At 41.9% G+C, this 20000-nt stretch overlaps 1 protein-coding gene and 1 long non-coding RNA gene across 2 annotated transcripts in view; both read right to left on the bottom strand.

Annotated features, from left to right (window-relative positions):
• The window catches only part of LOC118765568 (flocculation protein FLO11-like), a 107801-nt gene extending 103005 nt beyond the window's left edge, over positions 1 to 4796 (bottom strand). The window contains exons 1-3 of the mRNA XM_036507776.1: positions 3569 to 4796; positions 899 to 3529; positions 1 to 251 (exon numbers count right to left, since the gene is read on the bottom strand). The exon at positions 1 to 251 is cut by the window's left edge and continues 298 nt beyond it. Coding sequence (XP_036363669.1) covers positions 1 to 251; positions 899 to 3529; positions 3569 to 4450 — 3764 coding nt within the window. The 5' untranslated portion in view covers positions 4451 to 4796. The remainder of the gene's footprint in view (positions 252 to 898; positions 3530 to 3568) is intronic.
• Positions 4797 to 5113: 317 nt separating this feature from the next.
• Positions 5114 to 19629, bottom strand: LOC118765638. Its single transcript, XR_005001504.1, has 3 exons — positions 19617 to 19629; positions 15720 to 15728; positions 5114 to 6630 (listed from the first exon to the last, which is right to left on the bottom strand). It is a non-coding gene; the product is annotated as an uncharacterized LOC118765638 (long non-coding RNA).
• Positions 19630 to 20000: the final 371 nt, after the last annotated feature.

Genomic DNA, 20000 nt, shown 5'->3' with positions numbered 1-20000 from the left:
GGCTTCTGGAGTTGCTTAAACGAGCCAATTGCCCCATTGACTCGCATATAATCGGCTCCAATATCGGATAAAAAATCCTTAGCTTTCTGCTTGCACTCTTCTCGTTCTCGTTGTTGTAGTTGTTGTTGTTGTTGTTGTTGTAACTGTAGTTGCTGTTGTTGTTGTTGTTGTTGTAATAGTTGTTGTGCTGTTGTCGATGATGGATGTGTTTGTTGCAAATGTTGTAACTGTTGTGTTTGTTGTGGTTGTTGCTGTGTTTGCTGTGTTTGTTGTTGCTGTTGTTGTGACGGACGCTGCTGTGTTTGTTGTTGTTGTTGTTGTTGTTGTTGTTGTGTCTGCTGTTGTGTATGTTGTTGTTGTGTTTGTTGATGGTGGTGGAGGTGTGTTTGTTGTTGTTGTTGTTGTTGTTGTTGGTGTTGTTGTTGGTGGTGAAGTTGTGGTGGCGGTGGCGGCGGTGGCGGAGGCGGCGGCGGCGGACCTACACCTCCTCCTCCTTCTCCTCCCTTTCCTACTCCTACTCCTCCTCCTCCACCACTTCCTATTCCTTCTCCTCCTCCACTTATTCCTCCTCCTCCTCCTCCTCCACTTATTCCTCCCGTTCCGCCGCTGTTCGTACTTCCTACACCTCCCACCGAACCGACGCTGCCACCACCACCACCACCACCAGTAATACTAGTACCACCACCACCACCAGCACCACTACCACCACCACCACCACTAGCACCACCACCACCACCACCACCACCACCACTACCGTTAGTATGAACGTCGCCTCCACCGACGCTTCTGTCGCCACTTCCGCCGCCACCGCGGCTGCTGCCAACACTATTCAGTACACCGCCACCATCGTCATCATCACTACCACCACCACCGCTCTTCCCCTTCCCCGCACTCTCACATCGCCGCTGCCGACATCATCGCTGTACACGCCGCCGCCGCCAGCACCGCTGCTGCCGCCGCCGTTATCATCGAAGTTTCGGCTCCTCGCCCGTTTCCCCTCCTCCGCTTCGTTCTCCTCTCCTCCTCCTCCTCCACTTATTCCTCCCGTTCCGCCGCTGTTCGTACTTCCTACACCTCCCACCGAACCGACGCTGCCACCACCACCACCACCACCAGTAATACTAGTACCACCACCACCACCAGCACCACTACCACCACCACCACCACTAGCACCACCACCACCACCACCACCACCACCACTACCGTTAGTATGAACGTCGCCTCCACCGACGCTTCTGTCGCCACTTCCGCCGCCACCGCGGCTGCTGCCAACACTATTCAGTACACCGCCACCATCGTCATCATCACTACCACCCACCACCGCTCTTCCCCTTCCCCGCACTCTCACATCGCCGCTGCCGACATCATCGCTGTACACGCCGCCGCCGCCAGCACCGCTGCTGCCGCCGCCGTTATCATCGAAGTTTCGGCTCCTCGCCCGTTTCCCCTCCTCCGCTTCGTTCTCCTCCTCCTCCTCCTCCTCCACCTCTCGAAGGACTCTCGCGTCGTCTTCGTCCGCCGCTACTTCGACGTCCACGTTGTCCTCTCTCTCCCCTTCGCCGTCGGCCTTCTCCTCCGCTTCCTCTTCGTCCTCCTCCTGCAGCGGACGCGGCGGCGGCGGCGGCGGCGGAGGAGGAGGCGGCGGAGGTGGTGGCGGAGTGGTCCTGTCTGTCTGGAGTCTGGCGTGGTGCATTGAGGGAGGGAGGGGCGGACGGTGGCGACCCACCGCGGGCTTCAGTAAACTGTTGCTGCTGCTGCTGCTGCTGCTGCTGATGCTGCCACTGCCGCTGTTGCTGGCGGCGGTGGCCGCGGCACCACCGAAAGAAGGGATCCGAGACGTTGTGACAGAGGGAGGGGGAGGGGGCAGAGGGGCCGAAGAAGCCAGCGGGGTCGGCGACGACGACGTCGACGCCGGGGACGCCGCCGCCGCTGCGGTGGAGACGGGGGAGCGGCCGCGGGCGTAGCAGGGAGCGGAGGTTGATGGTAAGGGAGAAAGCGAGGAGGAGAGCGACGAGGAGAAAGGACGGGACGAAAGGAGAGGAGGGGTGGGAGACGCAGTAGCGTTCGAAGTGGTGGAAGGGAAGGAGGAGGTGAAGAGGGAGGCGCGGCGCGCGGTGAAGTCGGGGAAGGTCGTCTTTTTAGAAGACAACGAGTAGGAGGATGAGTACAAGGGCGAGTGGAGGTAGGAGGGAGAAGATGAGGTAGAAGACACAGCGAGAGAGGAAGAAAGCAATGGGAAAGAAGAGAAGGGGGAGCAGAAAGAGTAAGGAGTGGTGGTGGTAGGAACAGATCTGAAGGCTGAGATGGGGGTAGCAGTGGGAACAGAAGAGACAGAGGTGGGTGCAGCCGCTGCTGAAGCTATACGCAGTAATGATGACGATGGTGATGATGAGGATGATGATGATGCCGATGTTGGTGTTAATGATGCCGACGACGCTAATGTTGTTGTTGTTGTTTTTGTTTTTGGTGTTGCTGATGAGAGTAATGATGATGATGATGATAATGATGATGGCGATGATGATGATGGTAGTAAAGCGACCGAACGTGCAGTGAAGGGTGCGTTAGAGGCAGTGAGTTGCGGGTTAACGATGCTGCCTGTGCTGGTGGCGGTGGCGGTGCTGGTGATGGGGATGACGGAGGGGATAAGGCTGCTGCTGCCGCTACTACTACTACTACTACTACTACCACCACCACTACCGCTGCTGCTGCTAGTGATGGCGGTGCTGCTACTGGTATAAGACGGGTGAGCCGTGTAGTGCTGTTGAAGTTTATTAGTCGCCGGGTTAAGAGAAGCTGTACGCTTGTTGAGTACACCAGTCGCCGGCGCCGGCGCCGTGTTCAGTGACAGGCAGAGGGCGGCAGCGCCGGTGGCGTTATTAGCACTACAGCTGTTCAGTTGGGGGAGATACTTGTTGGCAACACTACTACTAGTTATAGTAGTAGTAGTGGTAATAATAGTAGTTGTTGTTGTTTTGCTGGCCGAGGTGACTGCGGCGCTGGTTGTGTTGTAGTTTGGCGACTGACAAGTGCGTGGATAACTACATAAAGTGCTCGAAGCAAAACTTAGGCTGGACAAGTTGCTTTGTTTACCGGAAGACGGCTGCTGCACCAGTGAGGGTATGATACCACCCGGATCAGCTTTACCACCCGGTTTGCTAGCGGCCCCGAAACATAGTTTTGGATCATATGAACTGGTCGTGAATGAGGTGCTGGTGTCTTTACCACCGTTGTTGTTGTTGTTGCTGTAGCCGATGGTTTTGTTAATGCTGTTGTTGTTGTTGCTGGTGGTGTTATTGCCGGTGAGTTTAGCGCCGAGGCCGAAAGCGGTAGAGGTTTGCTTTTGGTCATGTTTGGGGTTCGCCAAACGGCTCGTGAAAGGTGTCGTGTATGTCTTGGCGCTTGATGTTGTTACCGTGGTAACGGAAGGGGTTAACGGACTGAGGCAGGTGCGCTTAGTGAGGGGCAGGGCTGTATAAGGGCTTGAGAAGTGGTGCTGGAATGAAAACTGCTGGTGCGCGGAAGAGGGTTTCGGTTGCTGTATTTGTGGTTGTTGCTTTTGTTGTAGTTGTTGTTGTTGTTGTTGTTGTTGTGTAGGTTGTGACAGTTGAGTCGCTTGAGTGAACTGTGTGGGGAAATGTCGCGAAAATTGAAAAGGCGCCGGGGGGTTGAAGCGTAAGGGCGTCGGCGCGGGGCTTCTGATGCGGCTGATGAGGGGCGGCGGCGGAGGGGGGACAGGTTTCAGGGGACCACCGGTGGCAGCGGTAACGGCAGTGGCAGCGGTGGCGGCGGGGGCGGAGGCCGAGGTGGTGCCACGTAACAGCGGCGAAGTCAGTGAAGTGGTGGCGGCGAGCCGCGACCGGCTCGAAGGTGTGGCGGCCGCAGTGGACACCGGAGCTGACGTCGCCGTACCGTATGTCGCTCCGACGGAGCCGACGCTAGGTGTGACATTGCTCACGACACCACTGCTAGTGTTAGTACTACTGCTAACACCACCACCACCACCAACACCACTACTACTACTGCCGCTGCTAAATTGTGAGTGTTGGCGCTGCTGCTGCTGCTGCTGTTGTTGTTTGTGTAATTGTTGTTGTTGTTGTTGTTGTTGCTGTTGTTGTTGTTGTTGTTGAGAATGATGTAAGAAGGGACTACTTGCTCGACTTCCTATCGAATAACTTTGTAGTTCTATATCCGGTGAAGTATAAGCCTTGTTGATACGGCCGTCACCAGCCGATGGATCAATTGACAGCTGTTTACATCCTCCACGTCGACTGCTGCTGCTGCTGCTGCTGCTGCCGCTGCTGCTTCTCTCCATCTCATCTTTCCCGGTCTTCTTCTCCACACAGGCGGCAAACTCATGCTTCGAGATGCCAGCGAGTTCGTTTGCCGGAGTCTCTCGGAGCAGCTGTTCTTTCGAATCGATTCTCGAATTCTCATTGGCTGGTTCTACCATTACGACTGACACCACAGATTGTCACACGAGGGCGCGCGCGCATACACGCACACACATGCGTAAATACATGAGGACATAAAAACACGTTCGGAACGCACGGACACACGGACACACGCATACGCACGCACTCACACGTACACACACGCACGCACGCTCACACGCGCACACACCGCACACTCACGCTCGGACGCTTACACGAGAAACTCCCGCTGTCACTGCTATACGAAAGAGTGCTTGTGTCTGTGTGTTTGCTTGTGCGTATGTGCGTGTATGTGCACGTAGGTATATCTACTTGTGCGTGTGTGTATATGTATATATAATCAACTAGTTGTCTATCTATCTATCTATCTATCTATCTATCTATCTATCTATCTATCTATCTATCTATCTATCTATCTATCTATCTATCTATCTATCTGTCTGTCTATCTGTCTATCTATCAATTTATCTATCTATCTTTATCTATACAAATACATACATATACATATAAATATATATATATATATATGCTTGTATTTGTATGGTGTTTATATATGCACGCGTGTATATATATGCCTATGTGAATGTATGTTTGTACTAATGTATGCTTGTATTTATGTATGTATGCATGAATATATGTATATACATTAATGTATGTACGAGTGTAAAGTGTATGTATGTACGTATGGCATATGTATGTATATTTGCATCTATTACGCACGTATATGTGTGTGTGTGTGTGTAAGCGTGAAAACGTGTTTAGTTGAACAGTATAATTTAAGCAGTAGAACAAAAGTATTGGTCTCCGTTAAAATGTGCTGGTCAACTTGTTGATATGTTCATATATTGCACTGATGAGTCTGTAGTAAATCCGACAAATCCGACAGAGAGCGTGGTTGTTGAACACAGGTACTGGGTAAGTAAATAAATATGGTAGCGAGGACCAATGTGAAATTTTTTTTTTTTTCAAGAAATATATATTTTAAAGCGATAAATTCCAACCGAAGTAGTTAAACGTATAAATATCCCAACACGTCCAGAACATAATCCACTGGTTAAAACTAGTAAAAGTGTAAAATAAAGAATGTATGAATATATATAAACATATATATATATATATTTTATATATATATATATGTAGATATATATATAAACGTCAAACAATGATGGCGTTAAACGAATAAAATATACTTAAGGAAATAAATAAATGAAGATTGAAATGAAATGCCAACAAAAGTTGAACAAAAAGTTAATTAACGAAGTTAAAGTATGAAGAAATGTTTCAAAGACTTTGAATTCAAATTAAAGAAAAATAATTAAAAAGAATTGTGGAACAAAAATAAACAGAAAATAAAGAACGTTTGACGTCGTCGTTTTTATGTGCTTTTTAAGAGATCATGTCGTAACTGTTGCCTTGCTGATCATCAAATATTAAGAAATGGTGGTAATTATCGTCTGCTGTTAGTAAATGACAGACGACAGCCTTTCTTCCTGTAATAACTCAGGAACTATTGCTTGTATTTGTGTAACAGATGGTAACCTCTGTTGAGGCAGCCTTTCGTTTTTGTATTTATCCATTTCTCTCCTTGTTTCAAACTTCCCCACCTTTTAAATTTTTTACGACAAAGCCATGATATTTTTTATCTCCCTTTTTTTTCGTCTCCCTCTCTTTTTTGTGTGCGTCTCTGACGACTTTCTCTCTCTCTCTCCCTCTGTCTTTCTCAGTGTCTTTCTGTCTTTGTCAGCTTCACTATTCTCTCTCTTTCTCTTTCTCTCTCCGTGTCTCTTTCCGTATATGACAACTCCTTGTTTGTCTGTATGCCTGTCTGTTTGCTCGACACTTAGTCTCTCTCTCTGTATCTATCTGTGTGTATATATCTCTCTCTCACTCCCTCTCTCTCTCTCTCTATTTGTCTGTCTGATCACTCTCTCTATATCTGCCTTTTCTTATCATAGATCAGTCACATAGATAGATATATAGTTTAATAGACAGGTAGGTAGATAGACAGAGAGAGAGAGAGAGAGAGAGAGAGAGAGAGAGAGAGGTAGAGAGAGGAGAGAGAGAGGGAGTTAAGGAGACAGGCAGATAGTTGTTAATAACCGATTAAAAGGATAAAGTAGGGAGGTAAATAATTATCCAGGTTTCTTTCTCAGCTGTTGTTGGCTCATCAGATTCATCTCCTTGGATTAGGTTCCATTGTCTACAAAAACAAAAGCAAAAACAACAACCCATAAATACACACATCGATAGAAATGAAGACAAAAAATTATCAATAAATAATAGGAGTTACTTTTAACCCAAATTAAAATACTCTATCAACGTAATTACATTTCAGGCAAAAGAAGAAAGGAAAGTTATGCTAATTATAGTCTTTAAGGTGGCTAGCTGGCGGAATCGTTAAGCACGCCGAGCGAAATAGCGGTATTTCGTCTGCTGCTACGTTCTGAGTTCAAATTCCGCCGAGGTCGACTTTGCCTTTCATCCTTTCGGGGTCGATAAATTAAGTACCAGTTACGCACTGGGGTCGATGTAATCGACTTAATCCCTTTTTCTGTCCTTGTTTGTCCCCTCTATGTTTAGCTCCTTGTGGGCAATAAAGAAATAAGAAGCGTTAGCTCGCCGAGCGAAATAGCGGTATTTCGTCTGCCGCTACGTTCTGAGTCCAAACGAGGTCGACTTTGCCATTTATCCTTTCGGAGTCAATAAATTAAGTACTAGTTGAGTACTGGGGTCTTGCGCATGTAGTAGAAAAGATTATTATTATTATTATTATTATTATTATTATTATTATTAATTTCAAATTTTGGCACAAGGCCAGCAAGTTCGGGGAGAGTGTAAGTCGATTACCTCGACTGCAGTGCTCAACTGGTACTTCTTTTATCGACCCCAAAAGAGATGCAAGTCAAAGTCAGCCTCGGCGGAATTTGAACTCAGAACGTAAAGACAGACGAAATGCCGCTAAGTATTTTTTGTTCGATGCGCTAATGATTCTGCTAGCTTGCCAGTACTAATGATAATTCTTTCTGCTAAAGGCACAAGTTCTGAAATTTTGAAGAGGGGAATAGTCGATTACATCGACCCCAGGGCTTCATTGATACTTGTTTCATCGACCCCCAAAAGGATAAAAGGTAAAGTCGACTTCAGGAAAATTTGAACGGACGAAATGTTGCTAAGCACAAAATCGATGTGGGGAAGATTCTGCAAGCTGGTTGCGTTAAAAATGATCTCTTCTACCTTAGGTATAATGCCTAGAATTTGGGGAAAGGGGGCTTGTCGATTACATCAGCCCAAGAGCTCAGCTGGTACTTATTTTAGCGTTACCGAGAGATTGAGAGGCAAAGTCAATTTCAGCCACATTTTAAATCAGGAAAGAAAGAGCCGGAAGAAACGCCGCTTAAAATTTTGTTCTACGCAGTAACAATTCTGCCGGCTTGCCGTCATTTAGATAATGACTTTTCATTTAAGCGCAAGACCCGCAGTTTTGAGGGTAGGGATTAGTCGATGTCATCAACCTCAGTTTATGATTGTTACTTCATTTTAGCGGCCCCCACTGGGATGAAACGCAAAGTTAACCAAGGCCGGAATTGAACTCGGAACGTCACGAAGAGAAAATACCTATTTCTTTATTACCCACTAGGGGCTAAACACAGAGGGGACAACAAGGACAGGCATAGGTATTAAGTCGATTACATCGACCCCAGTGCGTAACTGGTACTTAATTTATCAACCCCGAAAGGATGAAAGGCAAAGTCGACCTCGGCGGAATTTGAACTCACAACGTAACGCAGACGAAATACCGCTAAGCATTTCGCCCGGCGTGCTAACGTTTCTGCAAGCTCGCCGAAGAGGAAATACCACAGGGTAATTTTTCCGACCCTGATTCTGCCTGTAAAGCAAAACCGGGAGGGGTTAGTGTAGCGACAAAGAAAATGGCGGCAGTAAATTGATAAAAGCGGTTGAACAATGAACAAAATAGCAACGATGGATTTCGTGTATTTATGTATGTCCCCTTATTAAGAGACCAAAGACCGCTCTTCAACATTCATGTAAAAAATAACAGTCCTACTGGGGGATCAATTTCTTCGAATAAACTGCTTTCAATCAAATCAATCATAGGCCAGCATCGGAAATTTTGCTTCTGTTCTGAGTTCAAATCCTGCCAATGTCTACGCTACATCTACTTTTCCATCGTTGCAGGTACTGATCGATTTTATTGACAAATCACCTCCTCAAGATTCGGGTCTTGATGCTAAATTAGGAACTGGTGGATTTGCAGAATTGTTACTGCGCTGGCCGAAATGCTTAGGTTCTGTGACGTTCTAAACTCAAATTCCACCGAGGTCAACTTTGACTTTCCATCTTTTCGGGGTGGTTAATTAAGTACCAGTAATGGATTTACTGCTACCTTAAAATTGTTGGTATTCTGCCCAAATTTGAAACCATTATCATTATTATTATTGAGTGAAAGAGAGCCGTGCATGCCATCAAAGTAACACTAGGGTAAAATATATGAAGCCCAGTATACCCATCATGACTACCTGTCTGATAAGGGTACACCAGGCACATGAATCACAACCATATGTGCACGACATGGTGATCTCATATCAAGATAAACAGCGCATGACCTTGCAGGTGGGGCCCAGTTAGAATTTTCTGCAGATCGAGTTGCCCATCCCGCTCAAAAGGTACCTCAATAAGGGTTGTTTAAGGATGTTGAACGAACCACCCATGTTTCCAGGGGTGAATTATTCAAACCCTAAAGAATCCCTCTCAACACATCCGATGGCCTTCTATACAGTTTCCATCTACCCAATTAACCCACAAGGCTTCCGTCGACCCTAGACTGAAGTAATTGTCAATACCCAAGATGCCACGCAGTGGGATCCAACGCGTGACCTTGTGTTTGCTTCCTAATCATTCAATCATGCAATGCAATGCCACAATATGTCGCTATATTGCATCAGTGTCAGCTGCAGTGGACTTTGCTGGAAGACAACAGCTGCAATAACATCGAACAGGCAGTAATAGCGATCGACAACAGATAGGAAGGTCCTTATTATTATTATTATTGAGTGAGAGAGCAGTGCATGCCATCAAAGTGACAATGGGGTAAAATATACGAAGCCCAATATACCCATCATGACTACCCGTCTGATAAGGGTACACCAGGCACATGCATCACAACCATATGTGCGCGACATGGTGATCTCATATCAAGATAAACAGACATGAACTTGCAGGTGGGGCCCAGTTAGAATTTTCTTAGGTTGAGTAGCCCATCCCGCTCAAAAGTCCCTGAATAAGGTTGTTTAAGGATGTTGAAAGAACCACCCATGTTTTTCCAGAGGTGAATTATTCAAACCCCAAAGAATCCCTCTCAACACATGGCTTGATGCTCCCCCACTACTTCTGCTCGTGATCAGAGATGCACATCGTCAGCCACTAAGGGACATGCTCAACTGTTAAGGTCAAACAATGACAAGCAAATCTGTGGTATTGAGCAGAATATTTGCTGTAGCCCATCTTTTATCCCAAGACAAAACTATGTACATGATAACATTTCTAATCAGTTAGATCAGAAGCCATGAGAGCCACTGCCTGGTACTGCATCAGGGCATTATTATTAATATTATTATTATTATTATTATTATTATTATTATACATAAGTACAGACAACATGAGTACAAACATTTACTCAGATATATGATTATGCACATGTAAGAATGCAAATCGTAATAATTATATACGTACATTAATTTATACTCATAGAGATAAATATATATATACATACAAACAAATATGTATACATACATTCAAAAACATACACCCAGACGTAGGTATTTACATATACTCATAATTCATAACATATAAACGATAAACGTCGCCCTTCTCAATTATAACCAGGCTAATGGGCCCGGTTTCCCGGTTTCTGTGGCGAATGTGTTCCCTCCAGCAGGACGGGACGCCAGTCCATCACAGCGTTACTCAAGAAACAGGAAGAGAGAGTGAGAGAAAGTTGTGGCGAAAGAGTACAACATGGGTCGCCACCACCCCCTGCCGGAGCCTCGTGGAGCTTTGAGGTGCTTTCGCTCAATAAACACGCACAACGCCCGGTCTGGGAATCGAAACCGCGATCCTCCGACCGCGAGTCCGCTGCCCTAACCACTGGGCCATTGCGCCTCCTCATAACATATACATGTAAACATCTTTTCATTCATAAATGAATACACACATACATGCATGCTTACATACATACATACATACATACATACATACATACATACATACATACATACATACATGCTTATATACATACATACATACATACATACATACATACATACATACATACATACATACATACATACATACATACATGCATACATACATACATACATGCGATATATACATATGGACGGACGAACGTACATAAATACATCCGTACAGACACATGCATATACACCTACGCATACACGGAAATAAGGAGAAATCTTTGAAATGTCAGAAAGTCTCAAGTGTGATGCTAAATACAATAACGTCCGCCAGGGGACTGTAATAGTTTGTGAAACGATTCTGAAGTTCAACAGGTTAAAAGTACAATAAAAGATGCTTAAATTTTAATGAAGGACTTATAATATATTGCTTAATGAAGTTTCTTATTGATTAATCAGTTTATTATGAGAATTGAAAGGCGAAAACATATAAAGCTATTAAATCAAAGACGTAAAACAAAAAAAAAAACAAACCGAGCAGACAAATATATAACTAGCAGCTCTCATTCTTACTCTCTCTATTTCTATACCCCCACCTTTCTTTCTCTCTGCATGCGTTTGTGCGTGTCTGTGTGTGAGTGTTTATGATTGTACGTAGCATAGGTTATCAGTGATGTTACGACTTAGATAAATACGGTCATAATTGGAGAAGCCATTGTCGAGATGAGAGCAGAATGTCCGAGTGGAATAACGGGGTGGAACAAAGCAAATAATGCAATAAAAAAAGAAAGAAACGACAGAACAATGGAGAAATGTATACATTCTGAATAAGTTCAGTTTAGAGGAAGGAAAAATTAAATAAAGTTTTTGACGTTTCAGACAATGGTCGTTCATCAAAATCAGACAAGAATGGGGAAAACATTAAAATAATGATGTGTGACTGCAATTACTTTGCTTATAGGTGTGTCTATGCAAACAACTACTTCTACACAGGTATATTTCTCACTTTCTCTATTTTCACACCGCCACACACTCACACACACACACACACACACACACACACACACACACACACACACACCACACACACACACACACTCACTCACACACGTAAATATACATATATAGAAATACATATCTTTTATCTTATATTGTTTCAGTCACTAGACTGCGACCAAGCTGGGACACCGTTTAGAAGAATTTTTAGTCGAGTGAACGGACTGAAATATACTTATGATTTTTAAAGCCTGGGGCTTATTTTATCGGTCACTAATGCCGAAACGCTACGTTACATGGACATAAACACTCCAAAACCTGTTGTCAGGCAGTGGTGGGGAACAGATACAGACACACATACATACATGCATACATACATACATATATACATACATACATACATACATACATACATACATACATACATACATACACACATACACACACATATGTATGTATATGTGTCTATGTGTATATATATATGGGAAAATAGTTATATGGATCAATCACAACGCGTCTTTCAATCGACTGTGTACGTCACGTTAGTTATGCTCGATAAGGGTTTTTGTAGAAGAGAACACCCAATATCGATAACAGCGACACAAGTGTTCCATTTTTCTTGCTATATTCATTTCAGCTCCTACTAATAGGTGTGGCATGTACAAAATAATCATGTTCAATCTGTTAATGGATGGTTGATTATCATTTAAGAGATATTTTCTTATTGTGGAACACGAAGGAATCGATGAGGTCGAGTGGCAACAACCAGACGACCTCAACAGATAGGAAGGCCTAAAAATGAACTTTATATAAATATAACATTGTAAACTATTCTTTAGATCTAAAACTTGTCTGAGTTTTATGTAGAACCGTGTGAGCAGTAATCTTCACTCGATTTTTTTGCTGTAGATGTGCACAAAAATTTACTGGTGTGCAAATTTTGTTTACTTTGCTAAATATATATACATCAATGCAAGCAACCATAATAATCTTTTAAGCAAATGTACACCATTTTTATGCATGCATTATTTAAGGTTTTTGTATAAAATTATATAAATATTATTGGGATCGCCTTAAAGCCTTGAAACTTTACTCCCTCCAGCGTCGCCGTGAGCGGTACATCATTTGTACGATGTGGAGAATATACCACCAACTTTGCCCAAACGACCTTAACATTAGCTTCAAGGTTCATCCAAGACTGGGACCACGGGCCATACGTCCCCTGCCCAATTCAAGATCACAACATACATGTACACTGCAACATAATTTCTTTTCCTCAACAGGCCCTGCCCTATTTAACATTTCCCCGAGGGAGATCAAAGAGGAAAAGGATCCCATCAACTTTAAACGGAATCTGGATAGATTCCTTCAAAGAATACTAGATAAGCCACCCATAATTGGATACAACTCACCCAACAAGAACTCACTACTTGAACAAAACTTGATACAACTCACCCAACAAGAACTTACTACTTGAACAAAACTTGACTTAAACAGGATTCGAATAATCCTATCAGGTGGTGCTATTAAGTTAGACATGGCCTGGACCAATCTTTGGTCGAAACATGTCTAAGTTATCTAAGTTAAATATCTTCAGTATGAGAATATATTCGATTTCATCTTGAAAATATGTGCGTACATTTATTGTCTTTTGTCCCTCTGTGCTCTTGCTGTTGAAAAATATGTATGCGCGCGCACAAAGGCTCACCTTAGAGAAGAAACATTGATGTGTATCAACCTTGAAATTGACAAACAATTCTATTTTCTGTTTACAGATTCAAACCGTGTTGGATCATAAACCGAGTTGTCCTAACGGACATTGAGTTGTGTTCATGACTAAGACCTTTAGCTAAGATATTTACTCTGGCTCAGTATATTTATATGTTAAAAAAGCCAAAGAAAAGATACAATGTAGAAGAAAAAATATTAAGACTGTAAGCAATGGCTTTTAACATTTGGAAGGCGACATTATAAATCCATAAAAAGTCTCTGAAAAGCCAGGAATTTAGGAGGGGGGGGGAGTAAGTCGATTACATCGACTAGAGTAATCAGCTGGTACTTATATTATCGATCCAGGAACGATGAAAGGCAAAGACGACCATGGTGGAATTTGATCTCAGAACGTAGAGCCGGACGAAATACTACTAAGCATTTTATCCGGTGTGCTAATGATTTTGACAGCTTGCCGCCTAAAATATTACAACTCTTATCAAGGTTCGAGCAACCCTCATTTGAAAATGTCACATTCCTAATACATATTAGACACAAATTTCCAGTTATCACTCATGGCGATTACACATCTATCCCAGGATCATGAAAACACTTCAAAAACTGTGTCTCAATTTCAAGACTAGGTAACATATAGAATGCTGCAGGAAACCCTCCCTGTATGTATGTATGTATGTATGTATGTATGTATGTATGTATGTATGTATGCATGTATGTATGTATGTATGCATGTATGCATTATGTATGTATGCATGTATGCATGTATGTATTATGTATGTATGTATGTATGTATGTATGTATGCATGTATGCATTATGTATGTATGCATGTATGCATGTATGTATGTATGTATGTATGTATGCATGCATGTATGCATTATGTATGTATGTATGTATGTATGTATGTATGTATGTATGTATGTATGAATGTATGCATGTATGTATGTATGAATGTATGCATGTATGTATGTATGTATGTATGTATGAATGTATGTATGTATGTATGAATGTATGCATGTATGTATGTATGCATGTATGTATGTATGAATGTATGCATGTATGTATGTATGAATGTATGTATGTATGTATGAATGTATGAATGTATGTATGTATGAATGTATGTATGTATGTATGAATGTATGCATGTATGTATGTATGTATGAATGTATGCATGTATGTATGTATGTATGTATGAATGTATGTATGTATGTATGAATGTATGCATGTATGTATGTATGTATGAATGTATGTATGTATGTATGTATGTATGTATGTATGTATGAATGTATGCATGTATGTATGTATGTATGTATGTATGTATGTATGTATGTATGTATGTATGAATGTATGCATGTATGTATGTATGTATGTATGTATGTATGTATGAATGTATGCATGTATGTATGTATGTATGAATGTATGCATGTATGTATGTATGTATGTATGTATGAATGTATGTATGTATGTATGAATGTATGTATGTATGTATGATGTATGTATGTATGTATGTATGTAGTATGTATGTATGTATGCATGCATGTATGCATGTATGTATGTATGTATGTATGAATGTATGCATTATGTATGTATGTATGTATGTATGTATGTATGAATGTATGCATGTATGTATTATGTATGAATGTATGCATGTATGTATGTATGTATGTATGTTATGTATGTATGTATGTATGAAGTATGCATGTATGTATGTATGTATTGTATGTATGTATGTATGCATGTATGCATGTATGTATGTATGTATGTTATGTATGCATGCATGCATGCATGTACATCTGTCTGTCTGTCTATCTATCTATCTATCTATCTATATATATATATATATATATATATATATATATATATCAAAAGAAAATAGTTATATGGATCAATTACAACGCGTCTTTCGTCACTGTCCATGTCACGTGAGTTATGCTCGATCAGGGTTGTTGTGGAAGAGAATACCCTATATCGATAGACACAACGTCCCAGTTATCACTCCTGTCCCAGGATCACGACAGCACTTAAAATACTATGTCTCAATTTCAAGACTAAATAACATCTGCAAGGAACATTAACATATACAGAGTACGGCAGAAAACCCTTCTTCCTCTTACACGGCCATTGGTGTGGCATTAGAGAAGTTAGGCAAGTGTAAATGGTTTCCTCATTTCGCTAATGGCTTATCGTATTTTTTCAGTTACCATCACCAGTGCAAGGACGCCTTTTCTTTCGAAACGTTTAGAAAAAATGGTTAATATTGAATGTTTTTTTGTGACACCCTACATCTCTAGAAGTTGCTTAACGATTTTAAGCAGTGTAAACTTACCAAACATACACTCACATATTCTTATACACACATAAGCACTCTTACTATGAGAAGATACACACAGTTTTTGTACCGAAAAAAAAGGGAATTATAGAAAGTCCAAAAATCGGTGGTTTGGAACTTTGGTTCATGTCGATATTCTGATAAATACCTACTAAAAGACATCTGATTCTTCAACTACGGCTTAGTGCCACACACTAACCATCCACATCTACATTGCTTAGGAGAAAATATTGCGATTGCGAATTTTACAATGATGAATTATCACGTTGACTTCAACATGTCAGCTTCCAGTGCTCAGCCAATTAAACAATTTATTCTCTACATTAGTGGAGGCCTAGTGGTTTGAGCAGCGGAATCGCGGTCGAGGGAGCGCGGATTCGAATCTTAGAACGGGCGATGTGTGTATTTATGAGCGAAACACCTGAGCTCCACGCGGCTCCGGCAGAGGGTAATGGCGAACTTCTGCTGGCTCTTTCGCCACAACTTTCTCCCACTCTTTCCTCCTGCATCTAACAGCTCACCTGCGATGGACCGCCGTCCCGTCCAGGTGGGAAACCTATACTCCAAGAAAACCGGGAAACCGGCACTTATGAACCAGGCGTGGCTCGAGAAAGAACAAACAATTCTCTGCATTAATGTGGCCGAGTATTTCATAGTTGCGTGTTCCCTTAACGTAATTCTCAGATAGAATCGTCTTGACGCAGTGTGACAAGGGCTAGACATTCGCCTCACTAGTACAGTCCATCCGATGGCCCTCTATACAGTTTCCATCAACCCAAATTAACCCACAAGGCTTCCGTCGACCCTAGACTGAAATAATTGTCATTACCCAAGATGCCACACAGTGGAATCCAACGCGTGACCTTGTGTTTGCTTCCTAATCATTCAATCATGCAATGCAATGCCACAATATGTCGCTATATTGCATCAGTGTCAGCTGCAGTGGACTTTGCTGGAAGACAACAGCTGCAATAATATCGAACAGGCAGTAATAGCGATCGACAAAAGAGTAAGGACGTTTGTGCGAGATTAATACGATTACTGCTGTGTTTGATGTTTGCAAGTCTATAGATTGATGGAAGATTGATGGAAGTATAAATAGCTAGAAACAGCCAATAAATAACAGTTGTGCAGTGGAAGATTTTGTAAAACTATGAAATACTTAAGAGGCGACATAGAATAGTGTGGTGTGACGAAACGAGGAGATGTATGAGGCAGTCGATTTTAGATGGAGATTATATATTTCCACAAAATAAAGCGGCGAGCTGGCAGAAACGTTAGCACGCCGGACGAAATGCGTAGCCGTATTTCGTCTGTCGTTACGTTCCGAGTTCAAATTCCGCCGAGGTCGACTTTTGCCTTTCATCCTTTCGGGATCGATAAATTAAGTACCAGTTACGCACTGGGATCGATGTAATCGACTTAATCCGTTTGTCTGTCCTTGTTTGTCCCCTCTACATTTAGCCCCTTGTGGGCAATAAAGAAATAAGAAACGTTAGCACGCCAGGCGAAATGCGTAGCCGTATTTCGTCTGCCGTTGCGTTCCGAGTTCAAATTCCGCCGAGGTCGACTTTTGCCTTTCATCCTTTAGGGGTCGATAAATTAAGTACCAGTTACGCACTGGGGTCGATATAATCGACTTAATCCCTTTGTCTGTCCTTGTTTGTCCCCTCTGTGTTTAGTAAAGAAATATATATATATCCACAAAATTAAGAAAAACAGAGGTTATTCCAGCAATGGTGCAACGATAAGTAGACTGAAAAGGACAGTTTGGAAAATAGTGAAATAATTTTAGCGTTAATACCCTAGAAATACCCGTTTGATGCGATTCAGATTATGAATATGTAGTTACTTTTTTGTTAGTAGGTAAGTATTTTAGGGTGGTTCAGCCCTTTAGTATTTAAACAGGCCAAATCAGACACAAATATTCTACCTCCTTTATGCTCTCACACTGAACCTAAAAAGGTAATTTTGAGAATATACAATCATATCATTGAAATGTTGGAGCTTTTACTTGTTTCAGTCATTTGACTGCGGCCATGCAGGAGCACCGCCTTTAGTCGAGCAAATCGACCTCAGGACTTATTCTTTGTAAGCCTAGTACTTATTCTATCGGTCTCTTTTTGCCGAACCGCTAAGTTACAGGGACGTAAACACACCACCATCGGTTATCAAGCGATGTTGGGGGGACAAACACAGACACACAAACACACACATACACACACACACACACACACACACACACACACACACACACATATATATATATATATATATATATATATATACGATGGGCTTCTTTCAGTTTCCGTCTACCAAATCCACTCACAAGGCTTTGCTCGGCCCGAGGCTATAGTAGAAGACAGTTGCCCAAGGTGCCACGCAGTGGGACTGAACCCGGAACCATGTGGTTGGTAAGCAAGCTACTTACCACACAGCCACTCCTACACCTAAAACAAGATTGTGACACAATGCATGATTAATTCAAAACATTATGAATAAATAAGCATTATATTTGACAGTGTAATCTAAATTCTAAAGGGTTAATTAAATTGCAGATAATCAACAGCCATTCGGGTTCATTGTGTATACAACTAGTTAAGTCCTTGTTTGTCCCCTCTATGTTTAGCCCCTTGTGGGCAATAAAGAAATAAGGTGAACAACGTTTCCACCCTTCTCTATTCTCAACTAAGAAAATAATCTCGATGTATCAGAATTTGCTATCAAAATTACTGACATTTATTTGTGGTTTTACAAACTATGAACATGGCATCTGTGATGTCGAAATAACAACTGTTGACTTTCATGTTTATATCAATTTTATATCGTTCTATAATAATATTAATTTGTTCTTAATATCATGCCATTATTTAGGGCTGCGAGAAGGCAGGATGGTTAGCACGCCTGGCAAAATGCTTTGCCGCATTTCGTCCATCTTTACGTTCAGAGTTCAAATTCCGCCGAGGTCCATTTTGCTTTTCATCCTTTCATCCTGGGGGTTCGATAAAATAAGTACCAGAAATGATTATAAATCTCCACCCATGTTAAAAACCTGTAGCTACCCCTTTGAAATGATTAAAGTCCACAAGATGAAAGATTAGAATGTGGCAGGTATAGCATACAATGTAATGCAATTCGTCACTTACACCCAGAAATTGCTGGCCTTTTGCCAAAAAAATAAAGCCAATATACCATTATTTATAACTCCCCCGTTTACATACACTGGTACATATATATATATATATACACATATATATGTTCCTATGTGTTTATACATATATAAGTTTATGCGTGTGTATGTGCGTGTATGTATTTACATACACGTGTGTGTATGTGTGTGCATGTTTTTATCAAACAGATCAAACTTGAACATAGTCGTGATTTTGATATACATATATATATATATATATATATATATATATATATATATATATATATCTCACCGTTATCACCGTGACCGACTAGGCTAACAGATGTTGTTAAACATCGCTGTTCACAATGCGCTTCGCATTGTTTTAGCCTTCAAATAACGCCACCCCGCTGGCTAAGCGAGCAGGCCAACAGAAGAAAGACTGAGAGAAAGTTGTAGTGAAAGAGTACAGCAGAGATCGCCACCCACCCCCCACTGCCGGAGCTTCGTGGAGCTTTAGGTGTTTTCGCTCAATAAACACTCACAACGCCCGGTCTGAGAATCGAAACTGCGATCCTACAACCGCAAGCCCTAACCACTGGGCCATTGCGCTTCCACATACACTGTCTCACACACATATATATGTATATGTATATACACTCCCACACACACACGGATGCATATATATATATATATATATATACACACTCACAAACTCACACACACACACACACACACACACACACACACACACACACACACACACCACACGCACACACACATATATATATACGCATACATTCACTCAACAAAGCTTCATTATAAAATTCTTATGCAATATCAAATCGTTATAAATTCTGTTCTGTAGACGAAGAATTAATTTGTTAAGGACATTTAAAAGAAAGCTGCATCTATTTCAACGCCATCGATCAAAGCATTCATTAAAAATAATTAATAACTACATCAAATATATTTTACGAGGACACATGTAAAGAGATTAATGTATTCAGCTAAATCTCGTTCTATGGATGATCTGAGGGTCAGGTTAACTAATGTGATTCAGAATATATCTGTAAACCAGTTGCCTTAATTAGAATAGACTCACAGTTTGGACACTGAAAAATTTCAGGAATAAATATATTGATTTTAAATTTTGGCACAAGGCCAGCAATTATGT

The sequence above is a fragment of the Octopus sinensis genome, linkage group LG12 (assembly GCF_006345805.1).
Source record: "Octopus sinensis linkage group LG12, ASM634580v1, whole genome shotgun sequence".
Taxonomy (NCBI): Eukaryota; Metazoa; Mollusca; class Cephalopoda; order Octopoda; family Octopodidae; genus Octopus; species Octopus sinensis.
This window is presented reverse-complemented; position numbering and strand designations above follow the sequence as displayed.